The following is a 27,461-nucleotide window of genomic DNA, read 5'->3' on the forward strand; positions in this document are numbered from 1 at the left end:
CTGCCCACCCTCATCCACTGTCTGAACATCCCCAGGATGAAAGACAATTTCATGTAACCTCGGGGCTCCTCTCCTGCTTCAACGGGGCTCCATTGTTCCGCGCCCTTCTGCCAACGGCCAGACAAAAAGGCCGAGCTCTACTGCATCGATAACGAGCCAAGATGCGATCCCGAGAAGGGGGGCTGCTTTACTCCCCACAAAGCCCTCTCCTCTCCTGGCTCAGGATAGGCCCCCTTCATTGAGCCGTCCTCGCAGAGCACGTGTTCCCAAGTCACGCCGTCCCGGTGGTGGCCTTCTTCTCAGCCTGCAGCACTTGCTCAACGTCTTCCTCGCACACAGAGGCCTACACAAGGACGTGCTTCTCTTGATGCCGTCGATCGCGTGCCCATCTATGGCGGAGGAGCATCACTTCCCTCCTGCTACAGCCCGTGCTGCCCTTGGCCTGCATGCTGACTGGATGCCGTCGTGGTCCGCAGCAGCCCAGACGCTGCCCAGGTTCTCCAGAGCCCCACAGTAGGGACGACACGCGTCCCCACTGCCGCAGGCCTGATGTCCAGGCAAGGGGACGGAAAAGCATTGGAGAATGCGGGCATCGATCCCGCTGCCTCTCACATGCTAAGCGAGCGCTCTACCACTTGAGCTAATTCCCCAGCCCACGGCCGGCCCCTGAGCAGCCGTCTGCTCGCAGTCTCCCAGCCCGCCCCCTGGACAAGAGCCAAAAGGGCGCTCCTTCGAGCCGGAGTTGAACCAGCGACCTAAGGATGGCCGTGCATGGGAGCCTACAGTCCTCCGCTCTACCAGCTGAGCTATCGAAGGAATCACAGACGCCTGCCCGGCAACACGCCCTTCACACGCCCCTCACACACCTCTCCCGCTTCCAGAAATAAGCCGCACCACTCTGCTACAACTCCTCCTCCATACACACTTCCCTACAGCACCAACACACCTCCACGCACACCTCAGGCGCTTCCCTCACTAAAGGCACGTACACAAAAACACAGAAACCCTTTCCTTGCCCTCTCCGCAGACACACAGACAACCAGAACGCCACCACCTCAAACCGCTCGCCTGAAGCTTCTGCCCTCCTCTCACTTCACCTCTGATCAACGCGCTCACAAAACAACGCCCATCGGCCGTCTTCTCAGTAACCTCCTCCTCACTTCCGCAACACCCCAAACAACCCCTCACAGCTTCGCCTTTTGCACAAGGGCAACAGACACCCTGTCCTCAGCATGCGCAGAGTGCAACCGCTACCTCCAACAGCTCCCACCTTCGGACGATAACACCGCCTGCGGCAGGGCTTTAGCACCTCCACCTCACGACCACTCACACGCAGGGGGACCGCACAGAGCCCCTGCCCACCCTCATCCACTGTCTGAACATCCCCAGGATGAAAGACAATTTCATGTAACCTCGGGGCTCCTCTCCTGCTTCAACGGGGCTCCATTGTTCCGCGCCCTTCTGCCAACGGCCAGACAAAAAGGCCGAGCTCTACTGCATCGATAACGAGCCAAGATGCGATCCCGAGAAGGGGGGCTGCTTTGCTCCCCACAAAGCCCTCTCCTCTCCTGGCTCAGGATAGGCCCCCTTCATTGAGCCGTCCTCGCAGAGCACGTGTTCCCAAGTCACGCCGTCCCAGTGGTGGCCTTCTTCTCAGCCTGCAGCACTTGCTCAACGTCTTCCTCGCACACAGAGGCCTACACAAGGACGTGCTTCTCTTGATGCCGTCGATCGCGTGCCCATCTATGGTGGAGGAGCATCGCTTCCCTCCTGCTACAGCCCGTGCTGCCCTTGGCCTGCATGCTGACTGGATGCCGTCGTGGTCCGCAGCAGCCCAGACGCTGCCCAGGTTCTCCAGAGCCCCACAGTAGGGACGACACGCGTCCCCAGTGCCGCAGGCCTGATGTCCAGGCAAGGGGACGGAAAAGCATTGGAGAATGCGGGCATCGATCCCGCTGCCTCTCACATGCTAAGCGAGCGCTCTACCACTTGAGCTAATTCCCCAGCCCACGGCCGGCCCCTGAGCAGCCGTCTGCTCGCAGTCTCCCAGCCCGCCCCCTGGACAAGAGCAAAAGGGCGCTCCTTCGAGCCGGAGTTGAACCAGCGACCTAAGGATGGCCGTGCATGGGAGCCTACAGTCCTCCGCTCTACCAGCTGAGCTATCGAAGGAATCACAGACGCCTGCCCGGCAACACGCCCTTCACACGCCCCTCACACACCTCTCCCGCTTCCAGAAATAAGCCGCACCACTCTGCTACAACTCCTCCTCCATACACACTTCCCTACAGCACCAACACACCTCCACGCACACCTCAGGCGCTTCCCTCACTAAAGGCACGTACACAAAAACACAGAAACCCTTTCCTTGCCCTCTCCGCAGACACACAGACAACCAGAACGCCACCACCTCAAACCGCTCGCCTGAAGCTTCTGCCCTCCTCTCACTTCACCTCTGATCAACGCGCTCACAAAACAACGCCCATCGGCCGTCTTCTCAGTAACCTCCTCCTCACTTCCGCAACACCCCAAACAACCCCTCACAGCTTCGCCTTTTGCACAAGGGCAACAGACACCCTGTCCTCAGCATGCGCAGAGTGCAACCGCTACCTCCAACAGCTCCCACCTTCGGACGATAACACCGCCTGCGGCAGGGCTTTAGCACCTCCACCTCACGACCACTCACACGCAGGGGGACCGCACAGAGCCCCTGCCCACCCTCATCCACTGTCTGAACATCCCCAGGATGAAAGACAATTTCATGTAACCTCGGGGCTCCTCTCCTGCTTCAACGGGGCTCCATTGTTCCGCGCCCTTCTGCCAACGGCCAGACAAAAAGGCCGAGCTCTACTGCATCGATAACGAGCCAAGATGCGATCCCGAGAAGGGGGGCTGCTTTGCTCCCCACAAAGCCCTCTCCTCTCCTGGCTCAGGATAGGCCCCCTTCATTGAGCCGTCCTCGCAGAGCACGTGTTCCCAAGTCACGCCGTCCCGGTGGTGGCCTTCTTCTCAGCCTGCAGCACTTGCTCAACGTCTTCCTCGCACACAGAGGCCTACACAAGGACGTGCTTCTCTTGATGCCGTCGATCGCGTGCCCATCTATGGCGGAGGAGCATCACTTCCCTCCTGCTACAGCCCGTGCTGCCCTTGGCCTGCATGCTGACTGGATGCCGTCGTGGTCCGCAGCAGCCCAGACGCTGCCCAGGTTCTCCAGAGCCCCACAGTAGGGACGACACGCGTCCCCAGTGCCGCAGGCCTGATGTCCAGGCAAGGGGACGGAAAAGCATTGGAGAATGCGGGCATCGATCCCGCTGCCTCTCACATGCTAAGCGAGCGCTCTACCACTTGAGCTAATTCCCCAGCCCACGGCCGGCCCCTGAGCAGCCGTCTGCTCGCAGTCTCCCAGCCCGCCCCCTGGACAAGAGCCAAAAGGGCGCTCCTTCGAGCCGGAGTTGAACCAGCGACCTAAGGATGGCCGTGCATGGGAGCCTACAGTCCTCCGCTCTACCAGCTGAGCTATCGAAGGAATCACAGACGCCTGCCCGGCAACACGCCCTTCACACGCCCCTCACACACCTCTCCCGCTTCCAGAAATAAGCCGCACCACTCTGCTACAACTCCTCCTCCATACACACTTCCCTACAGCACCAACACACCTCCACGCACACCTCAGGCGCTTCCCTCACTAAAGGCACGTACACAAAAACACAGAAACCCTTTCCTTGCCCTCTCCGCAGACACACAGACAACCAGAACGCCACCACCTCAAACCGCTCGCCTGAAGCTTCTGCCCTCCTCTCACTTCACCTCTGATCAACGCGCTCACAAAACAACGCCCATCGGCCGTCTTCTCAGTAACCTCCTCCTCACTTCCGCAACACCCCAAACAACCCCTCACAGCTTCGCCTTTTGCACAAGGGCAACAGACACCCTGTCCTCAGCATGCGCAGAGTGCAACCGCTACCTCCAACAGCTCCCACCTTCGGACGATAACACCGCCTGCGGCAGGGCTTTAGCACCTCCACCTCACGACCACTCACACGCAGGGGGACCGCACAGAGCCCCTGCCCACCCTCATCCACTGTCTGAACATCCCCAGGATGAAAGACAATTTCATGTAACCTCGGGGCTCCTCTCCTGTTTCAACGGGGCTCCATTGTTCCGCGCCCTTCTGCCAACGGCCAGACAAAAAGGCCGAGCTCTACTGCATCGATAACGAGCCAAGATGCGATCCCGAGAAGGGGGGCTGCTTTGCTCCCCACAAAGCCCTCTCCTCTCCTGGCTCAGGATAGGCCCACTTCATTGAGCCGTCCTCGCAGAGCACGTGTTCCCAAGTCACGCCGTCCCGGTGGTGGCCTTCTTCTCAGCCTGCAGCACTTGCTCAACGTCTTCCTCGCACACAGAGGCCTACACAAGGACGTGCTTCTCTTGATGCCGTCGATCGCGTGCCCATCTATGGCGGAGGAGCATCACTTCCCTCCTGCTACAGCCCGTGCTGCCCTTGGCCTGCATGCTGACTGGATGCCGTCGTGGTCCGCAGCAGCCCAGACGCTGCCCAGGTTCTCCAGAGCCCCACAGTAGGGACGACACGCGTCCCCAGTGCCGCAGGCCTGATGTCCAGGCAAGGGGACGGAAAAGCATTGGAGAATGCGGGCATCGATCCCGCTGCCTCTCACATGCTAAGCGAGCGCTCTACCACTTGAGCTAATTCCCCAGCCCACGGCCGGCCCCTGAGCAGCCGTCTGCTCGCAGTCTCCCAGCCCGCCCCCTGGACAAGAGCCAAAAGGGCGCTCCTTCGAGCCGGAGTTGAACCAGCGACCTAAGGATGGCCGTGCATGGGAGCCTACAGTCCTCCGCTCTACCAGCTGAGCTATCGAAGGAATCACAGACGCCTGCCCGGCAACACGCCCTTCACACGCCCCTCACACACCTCTCCCGCTTCCAGAAATAAGCCGCACCACTCTGCTACAACTCCTCCTCCATACACACTTCCCTACAGCACCAACACACCTCCACGCACACCTCAGGCGCTTCCCTCACTAAAGGCACGTACACAAAAACACAGAAACCCTTTCCTTGCCCTCTCCGCAGACACACAGACAACCAGAACGCCACCACCTCAAACCGCTCGCCTGAAGCTTCTGCCCTCCTCTCACTTCACCTCTGATCAACGCGCTCACAAAACAACGCCCATCGGCCGTCTTCTCAGTAACCTCCTCCTCACTTCCGCAACACTCCAAACTACCCCTCACAGCTTCACCTTTTGCACAAGGGCAACAGACACCCTGTCCTCAGCATGCGCAGAGTGCAACCGCTACCTCCAACAGCTCCCACCTTCGGACGATAACACCGCCTGCGGCAGGGCTTTAGCACCTCCACCTCACGACCACTCACACGCAGGGGGACCGCACAGAGCCCCTGCCCACCCTCATCCACTGTCTGAACATCCCCAGGATGAAAGACAATTTCATGTAACCTCGGGGCTCCTCTCCTGCTTCAACGGGGCTCCATTGTTCCGCGCCCTTCTGCCAACGGCCAGACAAAAAGGCCGAGCTCTACTGCATCGATAACGAGCCAAGATGCGATCCCGAGAAGGGGGGCTGCTTTGCTCCCCACAAAGCCCTCTCCTCTCCTGGCTCAGGATAGGCCCCCTTCATTGAGCCGTCCTCGCAGAGCACGTGTTCCCAAGTCACGCCGTCCCGGTGGTGGCCTTCTTCTCAGCCTGCAGCACTTGCTCAACGTCTTCCTCGCACACAGAGGCCTACACAAGGACGTGCTTCTCTTGATGCCGTCGATCGCGTGCCCATCTATGGCGGAGGAGCATCACTTCCCTCCTGCTACAGCCCGTGCTGCCCTTGGCCTGCATGCTGACTGGATGCCGTCGTGGTCCGCAGCAGCCCAGACGCTGCCCAGGTTCTCCAGAGCCCCACAGTAGGGACGACACGCGTCCCCAGTGCCGCAGGCCTGATGTCCAGGCAAGGGGACGGAAAAGCATTGGAGAATGCGGGCATCGATCCCGCTGCCTCTCACATGCTAAGCGAGCGCTCTACCACTTGAGCTAATTCCCCAGCCCACGGCCGGCCCCTGAGCAGCCGTCTGCTCGCAGTCTCCCAGCCCGCCCCCTGGACAAGAGCCAAAAGGGCGCTCCTTCGAGCCGGAGTTGAACCAGCGACCTAAGGATGGCCGTGCATGGGAGCCTACAGTCCTCCGCTCTACCAGCTGAGCTATCGAAGGAATCACAGACGCCTGCCCGGCAACACGCCCTTCACACGCCCCTCACACACCTCTCCCGCTTCCAGAAATAAGCCGCACCACTCTGCTACAACTCCTCCTCCATACACACTTCCCTACAGCACCAACACACCTCCACGCACACCTCAGGCGCTTCCCTCACTAAAGGCACGTACACAAAAACACAGAAACCCTTTCCTTGCCCTCTCCGCAGACACACAGACAACCAGAACGCCACCACCTCAAACCGCTCGCCTGAAGCTTCTGCCCTCCTCTCACTTCACCTCTGATCAACGCGCTCACAAAACAACGCCCATCGGCCGTCTTCTCAGTAACCTCCTCCTCACTTCCGCAACACCCCAAACAACCCCTCACAGCTTCGCCTTTTGCACAAGGGCAACAGACACCCTGTCCTCAGCATGCGCAGAGTGCAACCGCTACCTCCAACAGCTCCCACCTTCGGACGATAACACCGCCTGCGGCAGGGCTTTAGCACCTCCACCTCACGACCACTCACACGCAGGGGGACCGCACAGAGCCCCTGCCCACCCTCATCCACTGTCTGAACATCCCCAGGATGAAAGACAATTTCATGTAACCTCGGGGCTCCTCTCCTGTTTCAACGGGGCTCCATTGTTCCGCGCCCTTCTGCCAACGGCCAGACAAAAAGGCCGAGCTCTACTGCATCGATAACGAGCCAAGATGCGATCCCGAGAAGGGGGGCTGCTTTGCTCCCCACAAAGCCCTCTCCTCTCCTGGCTCAGGATAGGCCCACTTCATTGAGCCGTCCTCGCAGAGCACGTGTTCCCAAGTCACGCCGTCCCGGTGGTGGCCTTCTTCTCAGCCTGCAGCACTTGCTCAACGTCTTCCTCGCACACAGAGGCCTACACAAGGACGTGCTTCTCTTGATGCCGTCGATCGCGTGCCCATCTATGGCGGAGGAGCATCACTTCCCTCCTGCTACAGCCCGTGCTGCCCTTGGCCTGCATGCTGACTGGATGCCGTCGTGGTCCGCAGCAGCCCAGACGCTGCCCAGGTTCTCCAGAGCCCCACAGTAGGGACGACACGCGTCCCCAGTGCCGCAGGCCTGATGTCCAGGCAAGGGGACGGAAAAGCATTGGAGAATGCGGGCATCGATCCCGCTGCCTCTCACATGCTAAGCGAGCGCTCTACCACTTGAGCTAATTCCCCAGCCCACGGCCGGCCCCTGAGCAGCCGTCTGCTCGCAGTCTCCCAGCCCGCCCCCTGGACAAGAGCCAAAAGGGCGCTCCTTCGAGCCGGAGTTGAACCAGCGACCTAAGGATGGCCGTGCATGGGAGCCTACAGTCCTCCGCTCTACCAGCTGAGCTATCGAAGGAATCACAGACGCCTGCCCGGCAACACGCCCTTCACACGCCCCTCACACACCTCTCCCGCTTCCAGAAATAAGCCGCACCACTCTGCTACAACTCCTCCTCCATACACACTTCCCTACAGCACCAACACACCTCCACGCACACCTCAGGCGCTTCCCTCACTAAAGGCACGTACACAAAAACACAGAAACCCTTTCCTTGCCCTCTCCGCAGACACACAGACAACCAGAACGCCACCACCTCAAACCGCTCGCCTGAAGCTTCTGCCCTCCTCTCACTTCACCTCTGATCAACGCGCTCACAAAACAACGCCCATCGGCCGTCTTCTCAGTAACCTCCTCCTCACTTCCGCAACACTCCAAACTACCCCTCACAGCTTCACCTTTTGCACAAGGGCAACAGACACCCTGTCCTCAGCATGCGCAGAGTGCAACCGCTACCTCCAACAGCTCCCACCTTCGGACGATAACACCGCCTGCGGCAGGGCTTTAGCACCTCCACCTCACGACCACTCACACGCAGGGGGACTGCACAGAGCCCCTGCCCACCCTCATCCACTGTCTGAACATCCCCAGGATGAAAGACAATTTCATGTAACCTCGGGGCTCCTCTCCTGCTTCAACGGGGCTCCATTGTTCCGCGCCCTTCTGCCAACGGCCAGACAAAAAGGCCGAGCTCTACTGCATCGATAACGAGCCAAGATGCGATCCCGAGAAGGGGGGCTGCTTTGCTCCCCACAAAGCCCTCTCCTCTCCTGGCTCAGGATAGGCCCCCTTCATTGAGCCGTCCTCGCAGAGCACGTGTTCCCAAGTCACGCCGTCCCGGTGGTGGCCTTCTTCTCAGCCTGCAGCACTTGCTCAACGTCTTCCTCGCACACAGAGGCCTACACAAGGACGTGCTTCTCTTGATGCCGTCGATCGCGTGCCCATCTATGGCGGAGGAGCATCGCTTCCCTCCTGCTACAGCCCGTGCTGCCCTTGGCCTGCATGCTGACTGGATGCCGTCGTGGTCCGCAGCAGCCCAGACGCTGCCCAGGTTCTCCAGAGCCCCACAGTAGGGACGACACGCGTCCCCAGTGCCGCAGGCCTGATGTCCAGGCAAGGGGACGGAAAAGCATTGGAGAATGCGGGCATCGATCCCGCTGCCTCTCACATGCTAAGCGAGCGCTCTACCACTTGAGCTAATTCCCCAGCCCACGGCCGGCCCCTGAGCAGCCGTCTGCTCGCAGTCTCCCAGCCCGCCCCCTGGACAAGAGCCAAAAGGGCGCTCCTTCGAGCCGGAGTTGAACCAGCGACCTAAGGATGGCCGTGCATGGGAGCCTACAGTCCTCCGCTCTACCAGCTGAGCTATCGAAGGAATCACAGACGCCTGCCCGGCAACACGCCCTTCACACGCCCCTCACACACCTCTCCCGCTTCCAGAAATAAGCCGCACCACTCTGCTACAACTCCTCCTCCATACACACTTCCCTACAGCACCAACACACCTCCACGCACACCTCAGGCGCTTCCCTCACTAAAGGCACGTACACAAAAACACAGAAACCCTTTCCTTGCCCTCTCCGCAGACACACAGACAACCAGAACGCCACCACCTCAAACCGCTCGCCTGAAGCTTCTGCCCTCCTCTCACTTCACCTCTGATCAACGCGCTCACAAAACAACGCCCATCGGCCGTCTTCTCAGTAACCTCCTCCTCACTTCCGCAACACCCCAAACAACCCCTCACAGCTTCGCCTTTTGCACAAGGGCAACAGATACCCTGTCCTCAGCATGCGCAGAGTGCAACCGCTACCTCCAACAGCTCCCACCTTCGGACGATAACACCGCCTGCGGCAGGGCTTTAGCACCTCCACCTCACGACCACTCACACGCAGGGGGACCGCACAGAGCCCCTGCCCACCCTCATCCACTGTCTGAACATCCCCAGGATGAAAGACAATTTCATGTAACCTCGGGGCTCCTCTCCTGCTTCAACGGGGCTCCATTGTTCCGCGCCCTTCTGCCAACGGCCAGACAAAAAGGCCGAGCTCTACTGCATCGATAACGAGCCAAGATGCGATCCCGAGAAGGGGGGCTGCTTTGCTCCCCACAAAGCCCTCTCCTCTCCTGGCTCAGGATAGGCCCCCTTCATTGAGCCGTCCTCGCAGAGCACGTGTTCCCAAGTCACGCCGTCCCGGTGGTGGCCTTCTTCTCAGCCTGCAGCACTTGCTCAACGTCTTCCTCGCACACAGAGGCCTACACAAGGACGTGCTTCTCTTGATGCCGTCGATCGCGTGCCCATCTATGGCGGAGGAGCATCACTTCCCTCCTGCTACAGCCCGTGCTGCCCTTGGCCTGCATGCTGACTGGATGCCGTCGTGGTCCGCAGCAGCCCAGACGCTGCCCAGGTTCTCCAGAGCCCCACAGTAGGGACGACACGCGTCCCCACTGCCGCAGGCCTGATGTCCAGGCAAGGGGACGGAAAAGCATTGGAGAATGCGGGCATCGATCCCGCTGCCTCTCACATGCTAAGCGAGCGCTCTACCACTTGAGCTAATTCCCCAGCCCACGGCCGGCCCCTGAGCAGCCGTCTGCTCGCAGTCTCCCAGCCCGCCCCCTGGACAAGAGCCAAAAGGGCGCTCCTTCGAGCCGGAGTTGAACCAGCGACCTAAGGATGGCCGTGCATGGGAGCCTACAGTCCTCCGCTCTACCAGCTGAGCTATCGAAGGAATCACAGACGCCTGCCCGGCAACACGCCCTTCACACGCCCCTCACACACCTCTCCCGCTTCCAGAAATAAGCCGCACCACTCTGCTACATCTCCTCCTCCATACACACTTCCCTACAGCACCAACACACCTCCACGCACACCTCAGGCGCTTCCCTCACTAAAGGCACGTACACAAAAACACAGAAACCCTTTCCTTGCCCTCTCCGCAGACACACAGACAACCAGAACGCCACCACCTCAAACCGCTCGCCTGAAGCTTCTGCCCTCCTCTCACTTCACCTCTGATCAACGCGCTCACAAAACAACGCCCATCGGCCATCTTCTCAGTAACCTCCTCCTCACTTCCGCAACACCCCAAACAACCCCTCACAGCTTCGCCTTTTGCACAAGGGCAACAGACACCCTGTCCTCAGCATGCGCAGAGTGCAACCGCTACCTCCAACAGCTCCCACCTTCGGACGATAACACCGCCTGCGGCAGGGCTTTAGCACCTCCACCTCACGACCACTCACACGCAGGGGGACCGCACAGAGCCCCTGCCCACCCTCATCCACTGTCTGAACATCCCCAGGATGAAAGACAATTTCATGTAACCTCGGGGCTCCTCTCCTGCTTCAACGGGGCTCCATTGTTCCGCGCCCTTCTGCCAACGGCCAGACAAAAAGGCCGAGCTCTACTGCATCGATAACGAGCCAAGATGCGATCCCGAGAAGGGGGGCTGCTTTGCTCCCCACAAAGCCCTCTCCTCTCCTGGCTCAGGATAGGCCCCCTTCATTGAGCCGTCCTCGCAGAGCACGTGTTCCCAAGTCACGCCGTCCCAGTGGTGGCCTTCTTCTCAGCCTGCAGCACTTGCTCAACGTCTTCCTCGCACACAGAGGCCTACACAAGGACGTGCTTCTCTTGATGCCGTCGATCGCGTGCCCATCTATGGTGGAGGAGCATCGCTTCCCTCCTGCTACAGCCCGTGCTGCCCTTGGCCTGCATGCTGACTGGATGCCGTCGTGGTCCGCAGCAGCCCAGACGCTGCCCAGGTTCTCCAGAGCCCCACAGTAGGGACGACACGCGTCCCCAGTGCCGCAGGCCTGATGTCCAGGCAAGGGGACGGAAAAGCATTGGAGAATGCGGGCATCGATCCCGCTGCCTCTCACATGCTAAGCGAGCGCTCTACCACTTGAGCTAATTCCCCAGCCCACGGCCGGCCCCTGAGCAGCCGTCTGCTCGCAGTCTCCCAGCCCGCCCCCTGGACAAGAGCAAAAGGGCGCTCCTTCGAGCCGGAGTTGAACCAGCGACCTAAGGATGGCCGTGCATGGGAGCCTACAGTCCTCCGCTCTACCAGCTGAGCTATCGAAGGAATCACAGACGCCTGCCCGGCAACACGCCCTTCACACGCCCCTCACACACCTCTCCCGCTTCCAGAAATAAGCCGCACCACTCTGCTACAACTCCTCCTCCATACACACTTCCCTACAGCACCAACACACCTCCACGCACACCTCAGGCGCTTCCCTCACTAAAGGCACGTACACAAAAACACAGAAACCCTTTCCTTGCCCTCTCCGCAGACACACAGACAACCAGAACGCCACCACCTCAAACCGCTCGCCTGAAGCTTCTGCCCTCCTCTCACTTCACCTCTGATCAACGCGCTCACAAAACAACGCCCATCGGCCGTCTTCTCAGTAACCTCCTCCTCACTTCCGCAACACCCCAAACAACCCCTCACAGCTTCGCCTTTTGCACAAGGGCAACAGACACCCTGTCCTCAGCATGCGCAGAGTGCAGCCGCTACCTCCAACAGCTCCCACCTTCGGACGATAACACCGCCTGCGGCAGGGCTTTAGCACCTCCACCTCACGACCACTCACACGCAGGGGGACCGCACAGAGCCCCTGCCCACCCTCATCCACTGTCTGAACATCCCCAGGATGAAAGACAATTTCATGTAACCTCGGGGCTCCTCTCCTGCTTCAACGGGGCTCCATTGTTCCGCGCCCTTCTCCCAACGGCCAGACAAAAAGGCCGAGCTCTACTGCATCGATAACGAGCCAAGATGCGATCCCGAGAAGGGGGGCTGCTTTGCTCCCCACAAAGCCCTCTCCTCTCCTGGCTCAGGATAGGCCCCCTTCATTGAGCCGTCCTCGCAGAGCACGTGTTCCCAAGTCACGCCGTCCCGGTGGTGGCCTTCTTCTCAGCCTGCAGCACTTGCTCAACGTCTTCCTCGCACACGGAGGCCTACACAAGGACGTGCTTCTCTTGATGCCGTCGATCGCGTGCCCATCTATGGCGGAGGAGCATCGCTTCCCTCCTGCTACAGCCCGTGCTGCCCTTGGCCTGCATGCTGACTGGATGCCGTCGTGGTCCGCAGCAGCCCAGACGCTGCCCAGGTTCTCCAGAGCCCCACAGTAGGGACGACACGCGTCCCCACTGCCGCAGGCCTGATGTCCAGGCAAGGGGACGGAAAAGCATTGGAGAATGCGGGCATCGATCCCGCTGCCTCTCACATGCTAAGCGAGCGCTCTACCACTTGAGCTAATTCCCCAGCCCACGGCCGGCCCCTGAGCAGCCGTCTGCTCGCAGTCTCCCAGCCCGCCCCCTGGACAAGAGCCAAAAGGGCGCTCCTTCGAGCCGGAGTTGAACCAGCGACCTAAGGATGGCCGTGCATGGGAGCCTACAGTCCTCCGCTCTACCAGCTGAGCTATCGAAGGAATCACAGACGCCTGCCCGGCAACACGCCCTTCACACGCCCCTCACACACCTCTCCCGCTTCCAGAAATAAGCCGCACCACTCTGCTACAACTCCTCCTCCATACACACTTCCCTGCAGCACCAACACACCTCCACGCACACCTCAGGCGCTTCCCTCACTAAAGGCACGTACACAAAAACACAGAAACCCTTTCCTTGCCCTCTCCGCAGACACACAGACAACCAGAACGCCACCACCTCAAACCGCTCGCCTGAAGCTTCTGCCCTCCTCTCACTTCACCTCTGATCAACGCGCTCACAAAACAACGCCCATCGGCCGTCTTCTCAGTAACCTCCTCCTCACTTCCGCAACACCCCAAACAACCCCTCACAGCTTCGCCTTTTGCACAAGGGCAACAGACACCCTGTCCTCAGCATGCGCAGAGTGCAACCGCTACCTCCAACAGCTCCCACCTTCGGACGATAACACCGCCTGCGGCAGGGCTTTAGCACCTCCACCTCACGACCACTCACACGCAGGGGGACCGCACAGAGCCCCTGCCCACCCTCATCCACTGTCTGAACATCCCCAGGATGAAAGACAATTTCATGTAACCTCGGGGCTCCTCTCCTGCTTCAACGGGGCTCCATTGTTCCGCGCCCTTCTGCCAACGGCCAGACAAAAAGGCCGAGCTCTACTGCATCGATAACGAGCCAAGATGCGATCCCGAGAAGGGGGGCTGCTTTGCTCCCCACAAAGCCCTCTCCTCTCCTGGCTCAGGATAGGCCCCCTTCATTGAGCCGTCCTCGCAGAGCACGTGTTCCCAAGTCACGCCGTCCCGGTGGTGGCCTTCTTCTCAGCCTGCAGCACTTGCTCAACGTCTTCCTCGCACACAGAGGCCTACACAAGGACGTGCTTCTCTTGATGCCGTCGATCGCGTGCCCATCTATGGCGGAGGAGCATCGCTTCCCTCCTGCTACAGCCCGTGCTGCCCTTGGCCTGCATGCTGACTGGATGCCGTCGTGGTCCGCAGCAGCCCAGACGCTGCCCAGGTTCTCCAGAGCCCCACAGTAGGGACGACACGCGTCCCCAGTGCCGCAGGCCTGATGTCCAGGCAAGGGGACGGAAAAGCATTGGAGAATGCGGGCATCGATCCCGCTGCCTCTCACATGCTAAGCGAGCGCTCTACCACTTGAGCTAATTCCCCAGCCCACGGCCGGCCCCTGAGCAGCCGTCTGCTCGCAGTCTCCCAGCCCGCCCCCTGGACAAGAGCCAAAAGGGCGCTCCTTCGAGCCGGAGTTGAACCAGCGACCTAAGGATGGCCGTGCATGGGAGCCTACAGTCCTCCGCTCTACCAGCTGAGCTATTGAAGGAATCAGAAACATATGACTGGCAACATTTCCTTCACTTGTCCCTCTCACAGTTATGCAATTTCTAGAAGAGTGTATAACCATTCAGCTACATCTCATCCACCATGCACAATCATGGCTTGTAAAACCAGAGATGTTGAATAAACACTCAAATACCACGCCAACCATCCCTCCCACCCTCTTTCTTGATGGACGATCTACCCAAATAGTGTATTTCTCTTGACCTCATCATTTGTTTCACTGAAGTTTTCATTAGCTCTCTAAGAATTTGGCTCTCTGATATCTTAATCTACTTTATGTTTAAAAACATGGCCTTGATAATAAGATCTTTGGGCAGCTTTTCTATGTCCTGCTTTCTTCTGCAATGGAGAATCTTTGAAATGAATTCTTTTGTCCTTTCTGCTTTTTCTGAGCTGTGTTGAAGCATGTTTTCTACCATTTCTTTGCATTTCTACTTGCCCTACTTGTTGTGAATCTGGGCCTGGCCCTTAGACTCAAGTAGCCTACCTCAGATATTCTGCATGCACACCACCACCGAGTTGTCTTTCCGTTGTAGATCTGTGTCTGAATCTTGTCCCATCTTCACTCTTGACCACAAGCAGCCCTCTTACCTCAGCCTCCCTTTTCTGACCTCACAATTGCCTTGTAGGTGTGGATGTTTGAAATGGCAAAGGTGTCACGGTGTCTGCGCAAGAGCCAAAAAGGCACTTCTTCAAGATGGAATTGAACAAACAAGCAAAGGATAGCCATGCAAGAGTACCTACAATCTCCTGCTCTACCAGCTATGCTATTGATGGAGTGGCTGGAGTATGAGTTATACCACTCCATTTTCCACTGCGCTGTTTTTACACCCACTTTCCTGCCTCCACTATGCCACTCTCTCTATCCAGATGTACCTCCAGCAGACAATGTGTGTAGCACAGTCTGGGCCTGAGTTCAGCTTGCACTCTAAGCCTACCACTAACAGAAGTGCTGAGAGTGTTCTTCCAAATTCCTTTCCCTGAATGCCCCAGCCATCTTGTGGAATAGTTGTTTTTTTTCCTTTTTCTCACTTATCTCTCCCAAAAGTGTCACATTTCTTTCTGCTGTCAAGGGCTGCAGTGGTCAGTGGGGAAGAAGAGGGCCATTCATCATGAGAAAAATCTGAATTGACTTAAAGTTGTGTGTTTGGTATAGGAAGGAGGCCAGAATTCATTTTACTCTCTCTCTTTTTTTTTTTTTTTTTGGCTTTCTTCCCTTTTTGTATTCGTAATGAACAACTATTACTACCTAGGTAGACATTTCACTTCCAAGAGACTCACAGGGAAACTTCTGTATAGCTGACACCTTCTCTTATTTCACAGAATCATAGAATGTTTTGGGGGAGCAAAGGGGGGAGAGTCACATCCCTTGACCTGCTAGATACACTTCTTTTGATGCAGCCCAGGATACAATTGTCTTTCTGGGTTGCAAATTGGCTCATGTCAAGCTTTTAATCCACTGGTACATTCAATGTCCTTCTCCTCAAGGCTGCTCTTTATCCGCTCATTGCCCAGCCTGTGTTCTTCTTTGGGATTGCCCCAACCCAGTTGTAGGACCTTGCACTCAGCCTTGTTGAACCGCCTGTTGTTCACACAGGACCCCCTCTCAAGCCTGTCAAAGTTGCTTTGGATGGCAACCCTTCCATCCAGCATGTCTGCCGCACCATTCATCTTGGTGTCATCTGCAAATTTGCTGAGGGTGCATTCAATCCCACTGTCCCTGCCACCAACAAGGATGTTAAATAATTAAATAGGACCCTTGACAAACACCACTCATCACTGATCTCCACCCTGGAGGTCTTTAAAAGACGTTTGGATTTAGAGCTTAGTGATATGGTTTAGTGGAGGACTTGTTAGTGTTAGGTCAGAGGTTGGGCTAGGTGATCTTGGAGGTCTCTTCCAACCTAGATGATTCTGTGATTCTGTGGATATTAAGCCATTGACCGCAAGTCTTTGAGTGCAACCATCCAGCCCATTCCTTACCCACTGAGTGGTCTGTCCATCAAGCCCTGTCTTTCCAACTTGGAGACAAGGATGTCATGCAGGACAGTGACAAATTCTTTGCACAAGTCCAGGTATATGATGTTACTTTCTCTTCTCTTATCCACCAATGCTGTAACCCTATCACAGAAGGCTACCATGTCATGTTCTTGTCCTTATTTTTGTTCTTGTCCTTATTTTTGTTCTTGTCCTTATTTTTACTGTTTCTTGGGCTGAACCTAATGGAGTCCTTTCTCTCACTCATATGAATCACGCTGGCAGTATATAGATCTCTGACCCACTACTAAATCATCAACAATTAGTATACAACATCTTGTTGTGCAGGGAGTTGTTAGCATAATATTTTTATTGAGTTTTCCCAAAACTAAAGAATATATCTCATATTTTATTAACAGTACTATGTTGTAAGTAAGGCTGTTAGCATTGCAAAACAATACTAAGCTAAAGTAAGTATGTAACTAATATTTTTTCACCTCTTTGAAATGACATTGTGTTCAAGTTCTTTTGAGATTTTTGGGAAAGTGAAGAAGGCAGAAGAAGTCTTTGGGGCTGTTAGTTGTGGGAAAAGGAAGAAAGGTCAGAGATCGAGTGTCTGATGCCTCCAGCCAAGCATAAGTTTTGAAAGTAATGCCTTTCCAATTTTTCATTCTAATTGCTAGGTTTTGTTTTCAGCTAAGAAAAGGAATAGATTGCATAAGCTACTTAAATACTTGAACGGCACATTATGTCATTAATCATGCAAGAATTAGCTTGTTTTTCCAGTTCTATTTCATCTTTTATTATATTTAAGGTACCATATGCAAAATATATTAACTATGACTGAACATGAAGCTACTGATGCTATTAGAGACATGTTTAAGGAGTTAGCTATGATCTATGAGAAGGTGATTTGAGTTCGGTGTATAGAACTGAAGATATTGTTGTCAGAGGCTATTCTCAGTCTCATATCAGTCTTGATACTGGCAGAATGTCTCCAAGACAGGAACTGTCATAAAGGGAAAAGCACTTACATTTTGCTGGGAGAATAACCAGTACTGGGACTTCAGTAGAAAGTCAAGCAGTATCCCACTCAGAGGATAAATTTGTTAAAGCAAGTGTGGGCACACTGCCTTCACACCACAATTAGTTTATTTGTTTACTTACTTACTTATTTTGGCATAATGGTCATGACTAGCTTCTGAAACACTCAGAGAGAACATTTAAAAATACAACATAGCTTGACTTATGTGAGGATGACAGAATTGAATACACTATTAAATCACTTTTGATGCCACTAGAGGTCAGCACTAGTCATTAAATAAATGTCCTCGGAAAATTTTATTGCCACTTCTTCAAAGGGAGTGGAGATTTTCAAAAAGCTACACTTATGTCTATGCTTGCTTTGCAGGTACGTGTGAGCTCACACTGCTCCAACATGGCTGGAAGCAAACCCTTTATTCCCCAAATCTGATTCCCCAGTGCTGTCTGTGAGCCAACAGTCCCACATGGTTGTTTTCAAGTTGTAACTGTACTCAGAGGCTGTAGCAGTGAGTACAGTCAGAGAAAACAGACGGTACTGAACCCTGTCCCGGCAAAGGCTTTCCACCAGCGCAAACAGCCCCAAACGGTCAACAGTCCGCTTCCACTACCTTAGGAACGGCATTGAGTGTGGCAGTGGTGAACTAGGCTCAGACAGGCATTAGAAACTGGGGCTAACTCGCTATGCTTTTCCATCTTGTGCTTCAGAAATATGCTTCCTTTCTCTTGCAACTCCTAAATTTGTTTTTCATCATCACTGTCTGGGCTTCTGCAAACATAGACACTGTTTACTATATTTTAATATAGCTACTATTGATAGACAATCAAGTACTGAATTTCCTTTGCTATAAAGATCATTTTGATGGGATAAACATGTTTTTAAACATCCTTTACAAAATCTTTATCTTTGTTGAAACCTGCTAAATGATGCAAATCAGCTGGCAAACATAATGCAACAAATGTTTGTGATTTATTACCAGGCTAAAATCTGTGCTTTCAGCATGTATCGCTTTCTCCCTTAATTTGATAGCTGATGAGGTATCAAGGCAAAATGTTCATGCCTAGTGTAACCAGCACATCTCTTTCACAAAAACTTTCATTTTCACTTACTTTGTGTCACTTTCCTTCCACTGAACGTTCTGTGTGTATTAGAACTGGAAATAAGAAGGTCCAGGCTGAACGTACTGTTCAGAATAATTATGTCTCTGCTAGAGTATTTTGTAATGTTTTATTCGTGTCCGTATACATACACTATATGCACACTCTACCGATGTTTATTTTCCCTGTTTTTTTTTCTTTTTATGTTGAAGAAAATTGGCTCTGAAATATCATCCTGACAAGAACCCTGACAATCCAGAGGCTGCAGAAAAATTTAAAGAGATAAACAATGCTCATGCAACGCTGACTGATCTGTCCAAGCGAAACATATATGACAAGTATGGATCCTTAGGGCTCTATGTGGCAGAACAGTTTGGTGAGGAAAATGTTAACACATACTTCATGCTCTCAAGCTGGTGGGCAAAGGTAAGCTGTTATTTTCTGTTGAAAAGCAGGCATTATAATGCACAAAGATACTTATATACACAAGGAAACCCCTGAAAAACACAGTGTTCGTACAGGCTTAACAAAGATCAGGATGTAAAACACTACTAAAATCTTAATTAAACAATAATGTATCGGGGAAAATCGACAGTGGCAGATGTAGCATCAGCTCAGAAGAGGGCTAATATAGAATGTTTTCTTTTTCTTTCTAACTTGGTAAATAAAGTGCATGTTTTGTAACACTTCCAGACATTAATTAGTTTTGAATCTGGTGCTCCAGGTTAATTTTGACTTTCTTTTCAGTAGTGACTAAATAAAAGTGACTCATTGTTCAAAAATGAGAAGTCCCACTTATGTGACAACCAGTTAATAAGTTATTACAGTACAAATTTAGCTGTGTTCTTTGCTATATATAGCACACAGCATAAGTAAGCAATAATAATACATAACACTGTGGGATTATGGTGTCATATATGTGCCCTGTCAGCTCTTGGTGAGGGGGTGAGAGAAGGGAAGTGGAAGAAAAGGTGAGAACTGGGGAGTGGAGGAAGAGATCAGGAAAAGAAGAGAATGATGCATCAAAAACTGGCATATTGCTCAAGGAAAAACACATCATGGAGTGCTCTTGTGATAAAAGAGTTGTGTTCATGTGCTTGCTTATGTCACTGTTATCCTCTGATGTTTCTATATGTCAAATTCTGGTGTTTCAGCGGATATTGAAATGTTACAGAAATGTAACAAACCAACAGAACTGCAAATATGCAAAACCAATGCTCTCCCCACCTGTTTCCAACAATAAAATAACAGGAAAGAAAGGTCTGTGCTGGAACAAATGGGAAATGGTCTGTACTGCATGAAGCAAACGTGCTGTGACAGCTTTGATCTCAGAACGATGGAACGTGCATTCTTGCATTTGTGACGGATCAGGGCAGTATTTCACTGCCCTCACAGCCCCCTCACTGCAGATTTGTGGGTTTAGGAAGCCACAATCTGTAGGCTGAATCAGTATGAGATGGAAGCTGCTCAAATGCCAAACTGCAAATGAAACTAATGAACAAAAAACACCGGTGTTGAAATGACACCTGCACGGTTGGGATGGCATCCTCAGAAACAGCCTGGAGGCTGCCTGCCGGCGGCTGGGCTCCTGGCCACAGCTGCTTTCTGTTCCTGCTGGGTCCGTCCCTGTTCTCTTTGCTGTCTTTTCACCCTCCTCTTTGGCCTCTTTGTCACGGCTCAGGTGCCTGGAAGCATTCCCTTAGAGCTGAGAGGGCAACTGTATTGGCTCCTCTAACAGTCTTGATAATTAAAGTTTTCTTCACATTTAACTTTTATTTCCTCTTCTGCTTGCTGATTGTTAATGGAGGCTTTATGAAGTATAAAATACTCTGTGGTCAGAAAATCAGGAACGGAAATAGCTGCTGTGGCTTTGACTCATAAGGAGAGCAGCGGAGAGTACAGAGAGAAGCTAGTAAGTCCCTAACACATACAGGAGGAACGTGTGGATTGTTTCAGAAGAGATGTATCCTGGAGGTGAGAAGAGAGATGCTGAAAGTCCAAGCAAAATTAATCACTGCTTCCTGAGTTTTAAGAATTCTGTGCAGAATAGCCAGGAAAAATCCAAAATATGCAAATGGTCAGCACCTGAGGATTGTTACAGGTGGTCTCTCTCTCTCTCCCCCAGTTCCAAACCTTGCCACCTCCGAAGCACAAACAGGTGACCAAATGTTTTTTTTCAAGCTGAGGTCACTAATCCTCATCTCTTTTTTTCTCATGCACAAATGCCAGGCCAGCTTCAGATTTTTATATTATCTATCATAATACTATTTAAGTCTGACTGTGGATGATCTTAGGACCCCTAATTTTCTCCATTTTGGTCTGAAGAAGGTAGGGACCACAGCTTTTGCTTATTATCTTCTTCTTCAGCTACCAAAATTCCTGGTAAATCCTCTTCCCTAACACACTCATACTGAGAAAATCTGACCATCAAGAGGAGGTGTATCATTAGAAGTAAAGAAAGTCAAATGAAAGAAGAAATGCAAAGTGAAAATTACTTTTTTGGAACTGCCAGACTTCTTAGCAGGCATATTAAACGTGGAACATATTAACATGGGTAGTGGGTACTTGAACTGCTTATCCACTGGCAGACATTGGAGTTGTTCATGCAACTATTATTGCAAAAAGCAATTCTCCCTCTCCCATGAAGACAGTTTAATGATCACATCAGTGTTCTTCTGATTCCTGATTTACCATCTACGATATTTGAAATATAAGAATCATGAATCATTAATTTATCATGAATAGATACATGTATATATTTCACTTGATAAACTTTTGTACTTCTTTTCATTCTATCCATTGTGCTGATTTTTTTCTCCATTATGGCATAAACGATAAACAGACGGATAACTTATTTTAGAGGTTCTGAGATTTCTAACAGTTTCAGATGTTAGTTGGAAGGAAAACATTTTTAAAAGAAATGTCTGAGTCCTCCTTGTCTTTTAAGAAGCATCTTGTTCACTCTTGATATATCTGTGGGTAGAATAGATTATCATTGGCCTCGAGCCTGCAAACACATAAACGGTAAATATTACACATGTAAATATCATATTACCTTCAAAGCCCGTGCTAACATTGCCTGAGACATGCATACATAGCTGAGTGTTATTTACATAGCTTCATTGTCAAATTTGACAATATCCTGGCATTTATGCTTCCTTTCTTCTTCACCAGCATGTTTACTTATGAACTTAAGAAGTAACTGCAAGAGCACATAAGTGAAACTGCATTTAGTAAAGGGCAGCCTGGATACCTATAATACTAGAGCCTGGCTCTGCTGAAGCATCTGCACTTGGCGTGACAGGGGCAGGAGTGAGCAGGGGCAATGCTGGTGGGAGCTTCTTGATGCCTAAGTCCCCAGACGTAGAAACCACAGCCCAAGGTGTCTAACCCAGGAGTTGTCACCTCTGTGCTCCTGCACAGGCTAAAGAAGAGAAAGAGACGCCTCCAAAGGGCAATGCAAATTCTCCTGGGACTGATTCACCCTCTGGAAGGTCTTTTAGCTTCCTATCACCTACGTGGGGAGCCCACAGAGACTGCGGGCCTAATTTACCTGCCTTAGTTCAGTGACTGTAGTTGTGTGGATGCATCTGAGTCTTCGCTTCTTTTTGTCTTGGCTTTGTTATTGACAAGAACCTGCCAGTAAATAAGTGTTTGCAAAAAAAAAGTTCTTGGGCAAATGAGTCATTTTTAAGATGGAAATGAGTCATTTTAAGGTGGGTGGGGTTCTGCATACTGCCTGGAGGTTTTTTCTGAGGGCCGTCAGCTGAAGACAGGCTTTCGGGAGTTGGGCATGCGGGGGCCTGTTGTTTGGTGGCTTCTTTGTGGCTGTGGTCCCGAGCGTCAAGCAGGAGCTGGTGGGTGAGGAGGACCCTGGAAGGTCTGGTCCTTATTTAGGCACTCGTCTGGTGGTTGGACTCCTCTGAGAACCAAGCATGTGGGAGCCCGAGTCCCTTTGAAGAGCCTCTTTGAAGAGGCTGCCGCGAGTTTCAGGAAGGTCACTGCTCACGGGGTTTTCCTCTCGCTGTCTTTAACCCAGGGCTTGTTTGCAGTCTGCGGCCTCCTGACGGGCTGCTACCTCTGCTGCTGCCTCTGCTGCTGTTTCAACTGCTGCTGCGGAAAGTGCAAACCCAAAGCACCTGAAGGGGAAGAGTATGAGTTCTGTGTGTCTCCGGAAGATTTGGAAGAGCAAATTAAGAATGACATGGAAAGAGGTGTGTATTATAGGGGCTCACTGGGTAGCAAAGCTGTTCAAAGCGGCCCGTAGAGCCTGTAGGCCAGATGTTGTGCTCGCAATGCTGAGGCTGATTCCAGACATCCGTGGAGATGTGCCAATTCTCTCCAGCTAACACCGTGACCTAATGAACTTCCCATGTAGCATGATTATGAAAAACTAAACTTATGGAACTAATAACTAAATATCTCCTCTATCTCTTATTAGACGCAAACATTAGAAGTCTCAGGGCTCATCTGAAGAGAAGATGCTCGCCTTTTAGCCCCCATACCCCTGTTGCTTCATATCCTAGGTCCTGTACATACATAGCAGGCTCCAGCCGGACTGGTGCTTGCCACATCTCACCTGCCTGAAAAAGTACATTCAGTTCTTACTCAGGTAAAATCCATCAATTGTGATGGGCCAACCGTGCCCATGCAAGAAAAGGCTTTAAGAAAAGATGCAGAGCTTCCAGCTGTAAGGTTGTGCAGTAACCTAAGGCATTCAGAATGGGAGCTGCCATGGTCCTGCCCCTTTCCCATCCACCCTCAAGCTGCTCGCTCCTTCTCTACTGCTTTGGACATAGCAATTGTGCTGCCTCACCAGGAGCCAAACCTTGGACAGGACTCAGATGAAAAGTTATCTCCCCAAAAGAGCGAGCAGCTCCCTGCCAGTTTAACTCCCTGGTGTGCCTCACAGCGGGACAGGACAAGTGCTAATCCAGCTCAAGGAAGGGATCACAGGCTGGGGACAGCAGGACCCCTTCACAGCAGGTCACCCTCTTGGCTTGGCTTATTATACTTAAACCAGCAGTGCCAAATTGCAAATGTCACATTCCCGTAGCAGGAAGAGGTTTTTTTCCCCTCTTTACACACAAATATACCCTTTCATAAATATGCAACAAAGCACCTATAGTAGCTGAAACAAATGCTATTCATATAACTGATATGCAAATGAGTGTTGTTTTTAAATTGTTTTTGCCTAGAAGCATTTCAAGGTAAATACAGTCGGCTTAGAAATTGATCATGTTTGGTCAGTCAGTGCAAAGGTAACAAAAAAAAATGTTAGTGAAAGCTTTATAACCACAGTGCATTATTTGAAATAAATGTAATATACCGTAAGACATTAAGCACCTGAAAAGTGCAAATAAAAAACGGGTTTTGATGCTTATGGGTCTATGACACCGAAGTCTGAAATACAAAGGTGTAACTTGGAAGGATAAAAAATGTTTAATTTAGCATTTCCCTGTCTCTTTTTGTAAATTGGCAGGCATTTTGCTGTCTCTCAAAATCCAGGACAAATTTCTGCAGAGGCAGGAAAAAAACCTGTGCTCCCTCCTTCCAGCACTAGTAGTGCTTCTTGACATGAGTTCAGTAACTTTAGGCCATCTTCCCATCCCTTTACTCCCACCAAGTCTCAACTAGATAGCCTATAAATAAATAAACAAATAAATAAATTGCATGTTCAGCAAAGTACCAGTATGTTTTAGGTACTCTGAAGACAATGTTAATCAGGTAGGGCCTGAGGAAAACTAGCTATTTCTACCTTTCCTAGCCTTCTCTTCCATCTTGCTACATTTTCTTGCCAATCAAAACCAGCTTGCTTAAGCAGAGTAGAACTCTCTACATCTTAAAAGCAGATGAAAAGAAAAATAAAAAAAATAAAAGGAAAAACTTCATGACAGAGGATGGTGGGAGCATCTTTTCTGCAACTGAAAGGAAAATAGGCACTGCATTTAGAGAAACGAATGGTAACCAGCTCAAACTGCAGTTACCTTCCTTCTTCTCCTCACCAGATTTTAGGGATACTGGTCAAAAAGAACCAGATGACCTGGAATAGAAAAGATTGGGCTTTTCCACCAGACATTTTCAAATGTTGGGCCAGATAAATGAATGCTCATGCCTTCCTTTGTGTAAATAATAGAAATGCTCTTGTAGGTAATTCAGAAACAAACTGTAATCAGTCCTGCATCAGACTACATTTTGGAAGAGAAAATCATATCAGGATCCAAATTCTTTGCATGCCCTCTGCCCACAGACTGAGCATTCTAGCTGGTAATTAATTTCTTTGCTTCCTGCTGTCCCAAGTTTATATATTGTTGCTAGCCAGAACTTTTTTTTACTGAGGTCAAAATGTAGATTCCCAAACTAAGGCCATACTTTTATTTATCCAAATATTTTATAATCAGCCCTTGCTTTTCTGAGGAATGCAACAGCGATAAAACATCACAATCCCTGATGCTAAACAATCTCTGAGAGCAAGTCTCCACCAGTTCTTGCTGCGCTCACGGGGAGCTGCTTGGAGCCAGTCATACTGTGAGAAAAGGCAGTGTGCATGTTGTGGGAGCAGGGACTTAGACTTTCCTTTTTTGAAAGGGCACAACAGTAGTAATTTTTGAAATCCGTCACATTTCTCCTTAACAAAACTCAAGGTGCTACACAGTTTATTTGATTCCCCAATTTAACATACCATAAAACAAATGTATTAGTAAATAAAGATACATGAGGCCAAAAATTCTGTGATCCATTCCCTAAAATGGAAAAGCAATGTGAGTTGTCACAATCATTTCAAAACCCTCAAGTCTGAAAAAAAAGTCATATTCCTCTAGAAGAAAGTTTTATTGAAATTTATTTGACTAGTTCAAGTGCTTGGCTAGCTGAGTATCTACTGTGGGAGACTTGTTTTACAGCTTTTACTTCCATGGGTAGTGTCACCAAGAAGAACTAAGAGAATTTAGGGATTCGTAAGATCTGGTCTGTGCTTAGGTTACAGTGATTTCTTCCCGTGACTATTGATTTGAATCACAAGAGGACTCTTTCTGTCACACAATGCACAATAGAAGATCAATTTCCAAAATAAATCTTGTATTTGGATTATTACTTTTTAAATGTGACATTTTTTAGCATTTCAGGAAAGAAAAAAAAAAGTGACATTAAAAATGCATAAAGGCCGGTAAGCTGTAATATCATGCCATAATGCCACAGATGACCTGAGAAAATACACTAACAGAGGGGAGCATCACACACCTCTCTGCAGCACAGATGTGCAGTAGTTCATTGTTTTCGCTTGCACACAGTGCAGGCTGACAGATTTTGCTTTCACTGAGGTCCATGGCAAACCTTCTGTTGACTTCTGTGGTCCCAGGTGAGATGATTGAGTTTGGATTGCCCTCAACGATGCACTCAAACAGTTTGTCTGGTTTGCTCTCCTCTCCTGTTTGGTTATTCTCACAAGAACAAAGCAAGACATTTCTAGACTAACTTTCATTTTACAGAAAATGAAATACAGGAGAAAAAGAAAGAAGAAAAAAAGAAAGAAGAAAGAGAAAAAAGTGAAAAGAAAAAAGAAAGAAAACAAAAAAAGTAAAAGAAAAAAGAACCAGAATAACAAAATACTTTCCTAACTCAGAAGCAGTAAGTTTTTAGCACTTCATTGTCTCCTCCACACTCCATATGATATCAATGTAGGCGAACAGTGAGCAGGAGCTATCTATAGAAAGCAGTTTAAGCTGTGAATCCTGCCGCACCTCCATTCTGCAGCTCTCCATTAACAGTCTATATTTGTACAGTTTATTATACCAGAGGTCCCTGCTTTGATAAAAAGCATCGTACATCTCAGAAGGGTGCAGGCAGCACAGGACCTGGGGAAGGTGTCAGCTCAGAACTGTGCGTAGATCAGCCGGGAGCAACGTGACAGATTTTCAGTGGGTCTCTTGTTGCACATCTGGGTAGCACAGCAAAATTAACTGCTAGGCTCTGCCCTCCATAAACGAGCTTCCAAAAAATGAACAACTTGGAGGCAGCAGAGGGTGGGAGGGAATGCTGCTCAGAGATCTGGAAAATACATAGCAACTTAAAAATGGATTGAAACTGCCAAGCTAATGCGAAACCACACCAAGCTCAAGGCATTAATTACTCATATACTTTTAGAAGTTATGAAACATGTCTGTCTTTGACCTTGCGTCTAAATTAGGAATTGCCCATACAGAGAAGCTGCTCAGCATTTATCATCCTTGCCTTTCACCTTGACAGAGTCGAAGCGGTTCTGCCCCCAGCGAGGGGAAGCCGTATGGCACGCAGTTAGATTCCTGCTCTGGGTTAAGTTACTCCTATACGTTACATCTTTTGCCCATGATTCATCCCATCGACTGGCATGTAAACAGGAGGAAATGTCAGATGATTTTTTTTTTCTAAACATTCTGTCATTTGGAAAAAAAATGCAATTTGTATTCAATTACTCTGAAAACTGTTATTTTCAAGATGGATAGTCGAAAGATTTTCGTATGAAAGCACCTTCACGGACATTGCTGAACCTTTAAAATTCATTCTCTTGGACTCGAGTGCCCTCCTCCCCCCCCAAAAATGGTGGCTTGGAAGGAGGCCCGGGAGAAGGGCAGCCAAACCCTGTTCATTATCAGAGTGAACACAACAGCCAGCGGGGAGCTCCGTAAGGACTCAACTTTTCTCCGCTCTACAACAAATATATTTTTTTACAGATATACTGGGAAACCAAGCGTACAACCGAATGGAATGAGAAAGTACGAAGTAGTGAGCAGCTATATAGTGACACTATGGGGTTTGGGCAGTTCCAAACTCATCAAAATAATAGTCCTCAAAACTCTATTGAAAATAAATTATGTAGGACTTCAGAACGCAATTTGACATTTTTATGTAGCTTGCTGGCTTTCAGGATGCCTGTGCTTTCTTCACTCTCAAAGGTTTTACCACTCACACGTTGCTTTCCTTTTAACTCTCTTCTTTC

At 51.1% G+C, this 27,461-nt stretch overlaps 1 protein-coding gene across 2 annotated transcripts in view; it reads left to right on the plus strand.

The window, feature by feature from the left end:
* DNAJC5B (DnaJ heat shock protein family (Hsp40) member C5 beta) overlaps positions 1-27,461 on the plus strand; it is a 60,228-nt gene that overhangs the window by 32,207 nt on the left and 560 nt on the right. For both annotated transcript variants that reach the window (XM_080578456.1, XM_080578457.1), the window contains 2 exons: positions 18,700-18,913; positions 22,527-22,701. In XM_080578456.1, the coding sequence (XP_080434582.1) occupies positions 18,700-18,913; positions 22,527-22,701 (389 nt within the window). The remainder of the gene's footprint in view (positions 1-18,699; positions 18,914-22,526; positions 22,702-27,461) is intronic.

Source organism: Anser brachyrhynchus (genome assembly GCF_964034855.1).
Source record: "Anser brachyrhynchus genome assembly, chromosome: 2".
In the NCBI taxonomy this organism is placed as follows: domain Eukaryota; kingdom Metazoa; phylum Chordata; class Aves; order Anseriformes; family Anatidae; genus Anser; species Anser brachyrhynchus.